At 38.5% G+C, this 15,108-nt stretch overlaps 1 protein-coding gene across 2 annotated transcripts; it reads left to right on the forward strand.

The window, feature by feature from the left end:
- Positions 1-1,147: 1,147 nt before the first annotated feature.
- LOC577076 (interferon-induced helicase C domain-containing protein 1) lies at positions 1,148-14,367 on the forward strand. 2 transcript variants are annotated; one of them, XM_030976116.1, is made up of 8 exons: positions 1,148-1,520; positions 3,463-5,391; positions 5,873-6,532; positions 6,943-7,125; positions 7,718-7,913; positions 8,386-8,509; positions 9,155-9,395; positions 11,692-14,367. In XM_030976116.1, the coding sequence occupies exons 1-8, from the start codon at positions 1,238-1,240 to the stop codon at positions 11,904-11,906; spliced, it is 3,831 nt and encodes a 1,276-aa protein (XP_030831976.1). In that variant the 5' UTR covers positions 1,148-1,237; the 3' UTR covers positions 11,907-14,367. The 2 variants fall into 2 exon arrangements, with proteins under 2 accessions (XP_030831976.1, XP_030831983.1); XM_030976123.1 differs by having other exon boundaries at positions 7,721-7,913.
- The last annotated feature ends 741 nt before the right edge of the window (positions 14,368-15,108 follow it).

A 15,108-nucleotide genomic window follows, 5' to 3' on the forward strand; every position in this document is an offset into this window, starting at 1 on the left:
TATGAAAATAAAAGGTGCGCTTATACGATTTAAAAAAGGGTAGTTATTAAAAAGGAAAGGGGCAATAATTATTGTCAAAGTAAAATGGGCATCTCTCAGATTTTTATAGGGCAATTATCAGGGGACACTTCTCGTACCTGAAAAGGGACACTTACTATAGAGATTAAAAAAGGGCACTTATGAGAATGGAAAATGGAACCTTGTCGAAGAAAAAGGGGCACGTGTAAAAAAAAAATGGGCACTTATCAGAGGTGAAAAGGGAAAGGAGTACTTTTACAAAGTAATAGATGCACTTGTCAAAGAAACGGGGGCACTTTTCTATGAAAGGGCACTTTTTACAATGTTAAAGGGGCACTTTCTCTGTAAAAAGGGGGCACTTCTTACAATGTTACAGGGACACTTTTCCTATGTAAAGGGGCACTTCTGGGGTACTTTAAAAAGTGGGGAGGAGGCACTGTGACCCCAGTGCCCCCCCCCGGAGCGCTGTCTCTAATATATGTTGTATAAATATGAAATGGAAGCAACATTTTAATTATGCCAGAAAACACCATGTCAATTTCTCACGTTTTAAATTTTCTTTGTGAACAGAGTCTCTCCCTCTTTCTACCATACCAACAATAACATTCATTAGCAGACATATTTGATTGGTGGATAGGCTTACTGCTTTAAATGATATAGGGTGGCCCCTGTTTATCTACTAATGGATGTCATGCACTTGAACTGCTAATTCCATTATTCCATCACATAAATTATGAAAATCAAAATTGTCATCGCAAAGATTCCATCAGCTTTAGTGACGTCATCCTGATGTATTCATCGTTTTGAACCTAATTTTGGGGATTCCCCACTGCCAAGCTAGATCATACCACTCGTAAAAGTGGGGGATTACTCCTTCAAAACTTATTCCAGTTTTGATAACTTAATGCTATTTTATATACTTTTGACTGATATTATTTATACATAATCATATAAAGAGCAAAGTCAAAAAGATTAATCAATTGATTTCTTAATAACAAAAACAAAAAGCCACACACAAAATCTTGACTAATAATTTGACCCCTCTTTGAATGCAATCGGGCGTCAGTAACCTCGATCATACCTTATGTGCAGCGCAACTATACCACCGGTGCGTGTACATACACTCTACTAGACTCGCCCGTCTACAGCTATGTGAGTGAATGGACCTGAAAAAAAGGTTAATACAGTACATAATATTTCGTATAATTTTTCTTTCGCGATGGCTGCTGAATTCAAAATTAAGAAAAAACCCACTTTCAGGAGTATTTTGCTGCATATTAAGAAAAATTTGACTAAAGAGGATCGAAAGGATTTGGTGTATTTAAAACAATTACCCAAGAAGGATACAGAAGAATGTGAGCAAGATTTCTACCATTTTCTTGATTACATGTCGAACAGACCAAACGATTTTGGTTATGGCGAGGACGATCCATGGGAACTGTTTGAAGACCTGAATGAGATTGGACGTCAGGATATATGCAACACAGTCATGCAGAAGTATGGTAATTATAATAAGCATTAAAAAAGATTAGCCTGTCATATGCCCGGCCCAGGACGCGTCTTTTTCTAACCTAGACCAACAATTTCTGTCTCTTTCGTTCGTTGGGCTCTGATTTGGCCATTTTGGGTAGTCGACCCTACCCAAATCAGAGGCTAACGAACGAAAGAGACAGAAATTGTTGGTCTAGGTTAGAAAAAGACGCGTCCTGGGCCGCCAGCCGGGCATATAAGACGTATAAGTCTTCGCTACGCCTACGATTTGTGCGCTTGTCGTCCAAGTCAGATTTTTGCTAGATCTAAACAGTAGAATTTTAACCATTCAGAAGAAATATTAATTCAATGACATGACAAGCACACAGGACCAACTATCACAAGTACCAGAGGGCACCGGGGGTTGGCGGTCACTAAAATCCTTTTCATTGGCAACGGCTATAGACCCTAAAAATATGGGATCTAACTTCAGTCAAAGAACTTTTGATAGTAAGCAAATATTAATCGACTACGAGGGTATGGTGCAAACTATCATAGCCGAGGTGATCTCGATCGGGGCTACTATCTATGGTAGCCCCGAGATCCCCGAGGCGATGATAGTTTGTATCCATTGCCCGAGTAAAGGAGGTTAATATTTGTTTTATATCCCACATCGGCAATAAGGTCTATTTAAAGTGAATTTTACATAATTAAGAACTGATTCTGCAGACAGTTTAGCTTCAGCTAGATTTTACAAAGCGCAACATGCATACATCTAATACAGTCGATGCGCGCTCATTTGACATTGACATTGACTCGCGTAACCTACTTTGCTATGCGTATTCAATGGGCAAGGTTGGGCAAGTGGGGTAGCAGCAAAAAATTACTTTACAATAAGTACTATCTCAGGTAGATAGTACCTATCTATACCTTTTTCGTGCTTTGTACAATTAATGCAAACAACTATACATGAGGGATATAACAATTAATAACAATAATAATACACAATATTAATTTGGCGCTTAATACGGGTGTCTCTAAGCGCACTATAGTCTGACTAAAAAATCATTTACCAAAACTTATGATAAACACACAACTTATACATCTGTATACACCTGGGGGGGGGGGGGGGGGGGGGGGGGGGGGTATGAGGACACTTCTTTTTTTTTTGGTCTCGAAATTTGAAAATTTGACATTTTGCTCCGTTGGGGGGGGGGTAAGGTCATCTTTTTAGGTCAGCAATTGGTATATATTTTTATTTTTTTATAATTTTTTTTAAAATTAATTAATTTTTTTTTTTTTTTTTTTTAAGTTCCCAAAGGGGGGGGGGGGGGGGGGGGGGGTTCTCAAAAATACACACATACAAAATACCAAAGGGGGGGGGTTTAACCCTCAAACCCCCCCCCCCCCCCCTGCGTCCGCGCCTGTACATAAGGGTTATCAAATCACAACTCCTATGACACATATTCCAGGCCACAAAGTCAAGGTCAAAGGTCATTTTTAGGTCAGTAGACTTGGATGATGTTTCACAACTTAATATGAGAATTAATAAACCAATTTCTGTTATTTGTTCATATTCTATTAAAGTTATCGATCTTGGTACAAATTATAGTAAATAATTCTTCTGATGATTCTTAGTCAATATTCACTTCAAAATGCTGAATATATTCAGAGGATTTTATTTTGAGGGGCCTGCTTATGGGCCATCCTGGCTATAAATAATGTCCCAACCTCAATTTGTCTTCATATCGAATTGCGTAATGCAGGCCATTTCCCTTGTTTTGTTAAAGCAGTGAAATTTCGGTATGCATGATTTTTGTTTATACAAGAGAAATAAAGAGATATAGTGCGGACACTTTCCTGTTCTTCCTATTTTAAAAATGTCATTGTTTTACAATTATGCTGCATATATTTCATTGCCACTGGTTTTATTAATTTTTTCCATCTTTTGTTTCACCTCAATCTGAATTGTAGAAGAGCTTAAACAGTACAAGGATTCTCAGACAAGAAGCCAAGGACAAGGATCTACAAGCCCTTGTGGATCAGGAACTCCTGCTCCAAACCCGCCGTCTCCTGGATTACCTGTTGTGGGTAGTAATATTAGCCAAGGTCCTATTCCATCCCCAAGCACACCCCTAGGTCAGCTTCCTGCATATTATCCAGTCTCTCCACCACACAACAGCCCAAGATATCATCAAGGTGGTACTTCACCTGGAGCAATTGCTTATGAACCACCATGCAAAGTCCCAGGCTCACAGTTTCAGGGTTCAACACCGGAAGCTTTCCCTACCACTTCACCTAGAGCAACATCTTTTGAACCACCATGCAAGGTTCCAGGCTCACAGTTTCAGGGTTCAACACCGGCAGCTTCCCCTACCACTTCACCTAGAGCAACAGCTTATGATCCACCATGCAAAGTCCCTGGCTCACAGTCACAGGGTTCAACACCAGCAGCTTCTCCTACTAGTGGAAACCCACAACAGAGCTCAGCATTAAGCCCAAATCCTGGTGCTGGGACTACTTCTAGTCATGGATTAAAGAGCACAGAGCCATTGCCACCAATGCCAAGCAATGTCGTCCAAATGCAAGGTTTACCCAGTGACCAGTCATCTGTTGGAGTGGTCCATGCCAACATTGGTCAAGATGTCAGTTCAGTTAGTTTACCGAGATCTCTAAAAATCAATGAACCTGTGGGTAATCCTGCGGCTGTTGATCATGGCTTGAAGAGCTCAGAGCCACTCCGAACAATGCAAAGTAGTATGGAACCAGGGCAAGGTAAGCCTGCTTCAGCTACCCCTGCTCATCCGTCTCCTGCTAACTCAAACTCAGTCATCAGTACAGCATCGCCACTTACGAGCAACGATCCAGCTGAAATTGGCCATTCAGGTAATGCTAATGCTGAGCAGCTTTCACATTCCAGTTCAGGATCAATGATAAGTTCAGCAAGATCCTTGCGCACTAGTGATGAACAAGCAGCTTCACAGATACAGATTCGAGCACCTTCCTCTCTGCGGGCTGCTGGTAACATGAAACACACCCTAGAATATGTGATCCAACCATCCTCAACACCTGATCATCTAAGGGATGTTATCCAAAGACTTCTCCTTGAACTCAGTCTCATTGAGGAAGAGGAGATTGGGACGAGTGTTAAGAGTAATCCAAGCCAACAACAGCCTGTCATTGGTGAAGGCGACACGGTAAGAGATTGTGCAAATGCACCTTCTAGAGCAGAGGTTCTCCCAGCAGATGTTGTCAGAGATTCTGCATCAGATCCAGAGCAAGTAGGTGAATCTGCAGCAGGGGCACTTGATTCTTCCATTCTTGACTTCCCTCAACCTCCAACAGACAAGAAGGTTATATTGAGAGGCTACCAGGTGGAATTAGCTGACCCAGGACTCCAAGGTGTCAACTATGTAATCTGTGCTCCAACGGGGTCAGGAAAGACCATCACAGCAGCTCAAATTTGCTACAAAAATATGATGAAAATGAAGGAAGCTGGCAAAGAAGATGACTTCAAAGCCATCTTCATTGTTCCTACAAGGCACTTGAAGAAGCAGCAGCGAGATTGCTTCCAAGATCTTTTCGTTTCAGGGCAGGTTACATCACTTGCGGAAGGGCAGATGTTCCGTGATGCCTTAGGGAAAGGTAATGTAAGAGTCTTGATGATAACTGCCCAGGTGTTAGTGAATGCCCTGACTCAGAATGAATTCAAGCTACCTGAAGTGTCTATGCTGATATTTGATGAATGTCACCACACCACCCTGAACCATCCTTACAATGAAATCATGCGACATTACATGATGGAGAAGAAAGCTGTTCTAGTTCAGCAAGGAATACCTGAAGAGCAGTGGCCTGTAGGACAGCCTGTAAAACGTCCCCAAGGAGGAATACCCCAGGTGGTTGGTAAGTTGTCCAGAATTGATTTACATTCTTAAATTTCTGCCCGGTTTGGCTGACTAAAGGCCTGTCGAAATATGCAGCAGCAAAACCCAGTAAAAAAAAGGTTTGCCACTTCATATTTGAATGAAAAGTGGACTACCATCAGCGACTGAAAATTAACATTAGTATTCTAGTCGTGTATTATGAGATTCTGGAATCATCAACATTAGTCAAATGGGCTATGTATTCCTGAAAATTACAAACTGAAAAGCAACAGAAAAATTAAAGGATGAGACAAGACTCCACAAGCATTTCGTCCAAAGTTTTAAGTTATTTTGAGTCATAAATTGCAGTTTCAGGAGTATATGTTGGTGAGATGTTGCTATGATAATATTCTATCACATGCATGTGAAAGCTTTCAGATTGATTGATTTAAATCAATCATAGCTCTTTATAAGACAGGGTCCAGAACTCAATGTTCTGTTTGAATACATTTCTTTCCTAGGGCTAACTGCATCGGTTGGTACAGGCACTTCTGATGATGCACATGGTCACATTGTTACGCTATGTGCAAACTTGGATAGCTCTGAAGTCAAGATTGTCACCGAGCCAGAAAATGTGCAAGAAATGAAGCAATGCAACAAGACGCCTGAAGAGGATCGGATAATTCCAGTCCCTAAGAGAGAGTTAACCCCAGAAAGTTCCCGTTTTATTAAAATTCTGGAAACCGTCATGGGAGAGATTAAGGAGAACGTCCTTAACAAGCACCAGGATGACTTCACCTCAAAAGGCATCGCATTCTACTCCCCAGCATATGGAACTCAAGAGTACGAGAACTGGATTGCCAAGATTCGTGCCTGTGCAGAGCTTCGCTTCCCCAACCTTGAAATCTGTGCCAATTATCTGTTCCGTCTAAACCTAGCCTTACTGCTGTACAATGATTTACGTGCTAAGGATGCACTAGAATCTATGGAGATCTTCAAGCTACAGACAAAGGGGAAACAGGATGAACTAAGGGATGGGCGACACTGTAGGATGATCTATGAGAAGAACTTGCAGGAGCTGACGGAACTAGCAAGTAAGGAGAATCCGTTGTCTAATCCCAAGTTACTCTGTCTACATGAGATGATCAAGAGGGTGTATAGCAAGGAACCGGAATCAAAAGGTGAGTATCGTGGATTTTATCAGATCTTCAATTGTTATGCCACATAGTGATGCAAAGCACTGCCACACGATAAAATCATTTTATGTGTGATGGAATGTCAAGTGGGGAAAAATTTAGTGTCAAACAATACCATTTATATCTTCATAAATATGTAAATGTGTTGTATTAAATAGTTCAATTAATTAAAGAATGAACTTTCTTTTTAGTTTTGCACATAACAACTCCTATGTTATAGATTGAAATGCAAGATGTGGATGACCTTTTGATGTCAATTGAATATGAGCTCGTCCTATCTTGCCCAATATGTTTGATTTGGCTTATAAGATTTGTTTTTAAAAAAAACAGGAGTAGTGACAGACATATACTTTGAAGTATATTAAAATTATTTAATAAAATTGTTTTCCGTGTAGGGATTGTGCTAGCAAGGACACGTTTTGCAACATATGCCTTGCTGAATTTCATCAAAGATTCTGAAGAACTGAAGAAACTCAGACCTCCAATTCAGCCAGTCCGAATAGTCGGACAGAGCAGAGAGATTGATCAAGGACTAACACTAACAAGACAAGAAGCTGCGTTAGATGCCTTCAAAAGCGGTAATGTCTTTTAGAATGTTTGAGGATGCTGTCTTTATGTTTGTGTATCATATCAATCTGCTCTTAAAGTTAAAGACCAATTCTGTTCATGCGATTGCATTGTGAAAGAAACGTTGTGGAATCGATTAGAAAAGGTTGATCATCTAGCATAAGTATTGGTGTGTACTGCAAAATTTGTATCATCACGTATTAGTCAAAACATATTCTTTCACATGATTGGTAATAAGAGCTTCCATTTCATTTTTGGAGAAGGGGGCGTTTCCAAAACTGGTCTTTACCTTTAAAGATTGCTCCCCCACAGATAAAACAGGTATTGTTAAGCCAGTTTACAGAATTCGGAGCAGAATAAGACTCAAATGCTTGGCACTGGGAGTTCATGATGAATTGACCGTTCCATAAAAGGTAACCCATCACGTTTTAACCTTTTGAAACCAAAGCCTAAGATAACTCGGCTATAGTGTATTTATAAAACATTGTAATATAACAATCAAGTAATATTCAAGGGGTTTGTAGGAATATACATGCACATAATACTTGTTGATAATAGTTAGTACAACAATGTGTGATCTATTGTGTTTGTTTCATTATAAAGCAGATCAAGCTAATCCCGGTGGGGTCACTCGGGGAGCTAATCTCCTTGTGGCCACTGATATTGTCCAGGAAGGTTTGGATATTCCTGCTTGCAACGTAATCATCAGGTACAACTTTGTCAGCAATGAGATTGGAACGGTGCAAGCAAAGGGACGAGCAAGAAAAGAAGGATCCAAATGCTATCTCATCGTTGAGAGGTAAGATCAAGTTTGCTCTGACATCAATTTGCTCTTAAAAGGGGGGGGGGGGGGGGGGGGGGGGGGTAGTGAGCACTATTTTTTTTTTTGCCCTCGAAAATTTGAAAAATCGTACCCCCCCCCCCCCATTGAGCGCCAGGGGAGGGGGCCTGGGCCCCCTGGATCCATCACTGCGTACTGGACATTTGTTGTGCACACTTGCCATTTATTTAAACCACAACAAAATAAAAGTTTTTGGGGGGCGGTTTACGGCACCTCAACAAGCTTTCACTTGCAAAACTGTCTGTTGTCCATGAAAACATCTTTTTCCCTAAATAATTATCATATAGCATAGGACAGTTAGGTCACCATAGCCTGGCTCTCTCATTGGATACTGGGAAGTGGGAAAAGAGTTGATTGGGATGATTTTCTTGGATGAAATTGTCCTGGATTTTGAAGCTTTAGTTTACCCAAACTACTATTTTGTGTGTAGGGGATCAGTTAATGAAGCAAGAGAACACAAGAACAGAGAGAGGGTTACGGAGATGGATAAAGCGATTCGGGAAGCAAACGCCTTACCAAAACATGTGTGGCATCAAGAAATACGTCAGAGGCAGGTATGTGTAAATCAAAATCTGCCATGAATATTACATGATAATAATATTCTATTCTTTTACAGCTCAATTATGATATCAAGTTTCCATGCACTTCAGAAAAACTTTGGAGTTTATTGTGTGTCTCTTAAAATCAGCAGATTAATATGAAAAGTTTTTAGTGATTTTAAAGAGGAGGATTATTGAAAAAGTATGTTGCACTGTATGTTACGGGCTCCATGCAGCTATACTTATACTATATTCAAAATATTAGCTTCAAATGTTACTTCTGTATTAAAAGATATTCAAATGTATGCAGTGGATCTGTATGCATTTGCTTAAGATAAGGATATGCAAGGAACCAGAGTCTGAGTTTATATATCTTTTGTTTTCTTTATACTCTTAATAACTGTTAACAGAGAATGTTGAGTACCGGTATTGTTTGAGGGGTTGATTTGATATATACAACATGTCCACAAACTATTTTACACATTTTACAGTGTGCTGTTCTTGATTTCAGTTGTCTATCTGTGTTGTTTCGTAACCCAACTCTTCAACTTGTATAAGTCCTAAAGGCTTTTATGTAAATGTGAAAACAAATAAATTTAAAACTTATGAGATAATGATCAAGACCTTAATAGATGGTTCTTTCACTTCCCTCTTTAATAGCTGACCATCATTAGGGACATTGAGGAGAAAGAAGAAAGGGAGAGAATCCAGCAAGAGGAGAGCCAGCATGTAGATGTCAAGCTTCTGTGCCGCGGCAATGACTGTGGGAAATTCATCTGCAAATCATCTGACCTGGAGAGGAGACTATCCAACTACACCTGTCGTGACCCCACTATAATTGCTGACAGGACAAGCATTGTTCGAACCAGTGGTATGACTTTTAAAGAGTCCAGAAGAATCGGTAAGTCTAAGAACCTGTTCTCACTCATTCCTAGACCAATCCATGCTATACTGATCTAGGCTAGATCGGTCTAACTGCTGCGAGTGTCATCTTCTGGATCGGTTTGCTTCCTAGATCGCCCCAGACTGTTACAGCTTTCAGTGTGTACACAAACCGTGCCAGGAAGTGATCTTCAACCGGAAACTAAATGAGTATGTTTTTGGCGGGAAAGGATTAAAAAAGAGAAAGAGATTACAGTACACGATTAAAAACAGAGAATAATATAAAGAAAGATAGAGAGAAAACGATAGAATGATAAAAACAATGAATAACACAAGAGAAGTGATAGAAGGAAGAAACAAAGAATAACATAAGGAAAGACAGAAAGAGAGAATGATAGAACAATATAAACAATGAATAACGTACATGTAATAGAAGGCGATGGAAGGAAGAAACAGAAAGGATAGCGAAGGAAAGTAAAATGACAAAGATGAGGCACTCTATTCGTTTAAAATTCCGTGCGAAACATTTCCCCTTCTGACCTTTGCTATCCCAGCAACAGGAGCGGTCTAGCTCGTGAGTGTGTACATAAAACGAAGTGAACCTCTGGAGCGATCCACTGGATCGGTCTAGCCTTGATCGAACTAGGAATGATTGAGAACGTTGAGGTGACCAATCACAACAAAATATATACTTTGCTTTGTACACATTGGGTTCTATTTAAGCAGTGTATTTGAAATACATGTATCAGCTTTATATACATGTATTATTCTTATAAAGAAATTCTGTCAGGGTAAATATGATCTGATTAAAGTTAAAAAGTGACTTTTTATATTGGGTTTATTTATTGTTATGCCTCCCCCCACCAAAGGTGGTGCCGGAGGTACTGGCCCGAATTCACAAAGGAGGTTTAATTTTATCCCATGGTTTAAACCCTCATCTAAAATTAGCACAAAATAAGCCTACCTTTGCATCTAAGATTGGACTCTGACTGTTTCATGCTTATTTTGCACTAATTATAGACCATGGGCTATGTAAATAAGGGTTTAAACCTCCTTTGTGAATTTGGGCCATTATGTTTTTGCGCTGTCGATCCGTACGTCCCGCTTTCTTGTTACCGCGATATCTCAAGAACCACTTAAAATATGATGATAGTATGTAACACCATGGGGAAACAATCCTAGTAGATATTGGAGAACCTAGGTCAAAGGTCACTGAGGTCAACTTCTGAAACTCAAGCTATTAGCATCGTTTTTGCAAAATCTCTAAAACAATAAAGATTATTTGGCTTAAACATGGTGATAACTTCAATATTTTTTATCATAGGAAGACATTCTGATCAGATTTTATGTTGATAGATCAAAGGCTGAAGGTTACAGAGGTCAATTTCTGAAATTCTAGATATTAGCCTTGTTATAACGATATCTCAAGAATCACCAGAGATATGAGGCTCAATCTTAGTGGCAGTATGTATCAACATGGAAAGAGAATCTGATTGGATATTGGCTAAATAGCTAGGTCAAGGGTCAAAGTTCACAGGTTAATTTCTGAAATTATCATCATTGGGAGACAATCTTATGATTAGATTTTGTGGGAAGTAGGTCAAAGGTCATAGAGGTCAATTTCTTTAAATAGAGGTACATGTATTACCCTTGATACATGTATCACTGTCTAGAACTTCTTGAGGTATGAGCTTCAAACATGGTGACAGAATTACATTTTGGGGCTAGTAGTTCGGGATTATACATAGTCGTCAGTATACATTTGATCAAAGGCTTTTTGTTTTCATTGTGATATGTCAGGAATAATTCCATCCTTTCCTATACTGAATTTAGGGCAGAGGCATATATGAGATGCAGTCAAATATTTGTTGTTTATAATTGTGATTATATATATTTATTTTTAATTTTTAATTTTTTTTTTTGGTAGGGGGGGGGGGGGGGGGGAGGCCGTTTACTGGTCTTTGCTTTTAACACTATATACATGTACATGTAAACCATACAAATACTCTTCTTGGGCCACATTGTATTTATTATGGGATAGATATACCAGAGGCTTAAATATATTCAACTGTTTCCAGTTACAAATGGGTACCGTAATTTTGCAAACTCATTGTGTTGCACAAGGCAATCGTTCCGTCAATTGGTGCCTATTGTTTTTTCCAGAATTACATGTGTGGCAAACGAGTGATAGTGCAGAGACGCGAAGAAAGCAACCGCAGTATCAAGTGCCCCATTGCATATCTCTGATACAAGTGAACTATATAAACTATATATAACTATTATCCTCCCATTTCTACCATTCTTTACCGATAAAGGCATTTTGGAATGCAAATGTGGTAACCAGCTTGGACAAGTCTTGGAGTTCAAGCGTCAGGATGAATGGAAACTTGGATATAACCTGAGCCCAAAGAGCTTCTTCTTCATGTACAATGATGACCCAGACAGCAAGCGAGTCTTTGCCAAGTGGAAGAAGGTGGATTTTCATATTGCTTCGGAGATGAGAAGCAGTAATCAAGTGGTTGATCCTTAAATTGGACACTCTTGCTACGCCCAGGAAAATGTTGTTGATGTCGAGTTGATAAGTCACAAGGTATAGGGTTTGATTCCGTCCCACGGACAGATTTTAATCAACGTCTACGATTGCGACACTTTTCCTATAGGTGAACTAATTGTGTACCTGGTAGGATGTATTCCATAAATGCACTGAGAGCTACGATTATCGTAGCTAGAGCCGGGGTAATAATATACAAATATTGACTGCTTTAAGGGGCATGGTTATAATTATTTCCCAAGGTGATCTCAAAACTGTACTGAGACCTGAGATGAAGTTGAGGGGCATATAGTACAGTCTTGAGATCACAGAGGAGCTATAATTTTAACCTTTGACCACAAAATGAGCAGTCGATATTTGTTTGATATACTGCATCCCAATGTCTAAAAAGAGATATTTCAACAAAACATGCCTGACAAAATGAATGTATCTGTAGAGTCTGGGGAAATTTACCCATCTAAGATCATTGGCGTCTCACTGCCCATATTCAGTGTTAACTTCACTCACAACCATTGCGTCCTTGTATTGTACGCGCAAGTAGAACTATGCCCAGTCAATATTTTTTTGCTATACTGCCCAGCAGTCAGTAGCGAATTTCTTGCCTGCAGTTTGACCAATCAAAGGCCTAGAATTTTGATACGCCGTATTTATACTGCTTTGTATGAAGGGCATGCAGTCATTATTCCATGATGTAATACATGCCTTAAAATCAGGAATAGAATGTTAATATCATGATTATATCAGAATCGTTCTGCAAAATCACTTGTTGCTGCTTTGACCTTTGAACTTTGCAAGCTACACTGGGGTTCATCTATAGATAATTAGACCAAAATAGACCTCTACATATATACCTGTCTTTGTGAAGTTGGAGAAGTGTGATGTTCCTTTTGCTGCAGAGAAGAAATAATGAATTGGCCAGTCATACAGCCCTAATCTTTATGAGAGGAGAAGTTGTATACAAATTTTTAACAAAGAAACCTTGTTTATAGAGTCGATAGTGTTGTTTATAGAATCAAGCATCAACTTCATAGAATCAACGAGCAGATAAGGTGTACCCATGAGATACATGTTCAAGTATATTATGTCTTAAAGATTATGAAAGAAATATCAGTGTACGTCACTGGCATTGGTTCTTGTGCTTTTTAGTGAATGTCATTTTCAGTATGTTTTTCTCTTCTTTAATTTTCTGATATTTTACTAGTCCATACATTTCATTTTGTGCATGATAATCAATTCAACATGACCTGTAGCTAGGTCTTCTCCAAATACAATTCCATGATATGATCTCAAGGTTAGCTCTAAGATTGCAATTGTGTACCTGCTGGTTTTGGGATACTGTGCTTTAAAAACATAGATTATTTCTTTCACTTTTTGTTTTGTGTTAATGTGTAAAGGTATTATGTGCGATTTCTTTGTTTTCTCTAAGCAAACACCAAATATGTATGTGCATGTTTATCTGAATTAATATACCAGAGAAAGAGTAATATATATTTCAAATTGCGGCCAGTTTTATAGATGTAGACATCTAATATGCCTGTGAGAGAGAATCAAAGAAGAAGAAGATATATATATTATATATTTGTTATCAAGATTTATGAATTCAATGAAAGTCATCATGAATAGATTCTAAATTTTGTCCTTATCACCGTGACCACTTTTGTAGAGCCAGTTATCATCTGTTCGGAGCAAGAAGGACTGTCATGCAGAGTCAGCACCCTTCTGGCTCCAAAAGGACTCTATTAGAATAGATGTTCAAGATACTGTACATGTATTTGAGCTTGAAACAGTTGAATCCTAATCCAGAATGCCTATTTGTATTACCAGTACATATTCAATGCAAACACCCATGAAATGCCATTGGCCCTATGGTTGATACATTTTATTAGGTTTAGGGTAGGGATTAGGGTCAGTTTAAGGGTAGCATTACCTTTAATAAGCCAAACAATTAGATCCAAATGTTTCACTATATAGAATTAATTATGTTGGCTTAAAGCTTATCGATCACCAAATTGTATTCTGCTCTGTATGTTAGCAGTTTCAAGTTGTAATGCTGTTTTCAAAATATGACTTTCAATATGACTTCTGTAAAAAGATTTTACAAGTTTAAGTACACTCTCTTTTAACATTAATAAAATGAAATTGTGAGTAGATCACTTGATGTACCCGTACGCACTCGCATAATAATTATGGGGCCCGCACGGAACCCATATCTGACTTGGGTTCTATGTTTGCGATTTTATGTTGTTCATTATTTTCTTCATACTCCTTATCCATTAGCCCATATAAACCCGAGTGAAGTTTATTGAGGTTGATTTTATCCATTCTGGCTGCATGTGAATGTAGACCAATTGTTTTGTGTTTTCTGTAAGGTGATTGGTACACTTTAAGACCAAACGGTACACAGAACCAATGTGTTTGCTGGTAATCTTTAAATTTCTCTATAATATATGTATATATATATATAATTAATTTGTTATCATCAATTTATCATTATGAAATATTCCTGAATTGCGCAGTTTGAACTGGGCTCTGATGATCTGAAATATTTAAAATGGCTAAAATAGGCCCTCTCCTGTATTTGGATTTATCATTTTTGTAATTGACATTCAGAAGATTGTCTATGGTTGAACTAATATAGCAACAATTACTTCAAGCAGAAGGTTCAGTGATCTGATCTGATAAATGAAATCAATTTGTACTAGATAGCAGGAATAGAATAACATCCATTGATATGAATTGTGAAAATTGTTGCCATTGATGAAGATTCATTCTTAAAACTGAAATTTAAATTTAAGAACAAGTATCTCTATATTGCATGCATGTTTTCCATCATAACTCAAATTAACGTCAGGTAAATATATTTGTATAAAAATGAATAAGAATTAATGTTGGAATATAGAGAGCAAAGGTTTAGCGGAAAACAGAATACTCCCAGTGAAAAGAGCAAGCATTTTTGCCCTGCCCCCTCCCATTTCTGTTGGTCTGATCTGAGAATGGTTATGGGCATTTACAGCTGTATCTCAATATCAAACATATATTTTATGAGGAGGATGTGATTATGGACGCAAGGCAAAGAAAATGTTTGTGATTTAAAACAAAAATTTATGACGGGGAATAGCAAACTGGCCCCTGTGTTCCATCTTTGTCAAACATATTCCAATGCAAAATTAAAAACATTGAA

Source organism: Strongylocentrotus purpuratus, unplaced genomic scaffold (genome assembly GCF_000002235.5).
Source record: "Strongylocentrotus purpuratus isolate Spur 01 unplaced genomic scaffold, Spur_5.0 spur5_contig_869, whole genome shotgun sequence".
NCBI lineage: Eukaryota > Metazoa > Echinodermata > Echinoidea > Camarodonta > Strongylocentrotidae > Strongylocentrotus > Strongylocentrotus purpuratus.

Coding starts and splice junctions, on each gene's coding strand:
- LOC577076 (XM_030976116.1), top strand. CDS start 1,238: ATGGCTGCTGAATTCAAAATTAAGAAAAAACCCACTTTCAGGAGTATT. Junction 7,126..7,717: donor GTTAGATGCCTTCAAAAGCG/GTAATGTCTTTT, acceptor TTCATTATAAAG/CAGATCAAGCTAATCCCGGT. Junction 7,914..8,385: donor TGCTATCTCATCGTTGAGAG/GTAAGATCAAGT, acceptor TTTTGTGTGTAG/GGGATCAGTTAATGAAGCAA.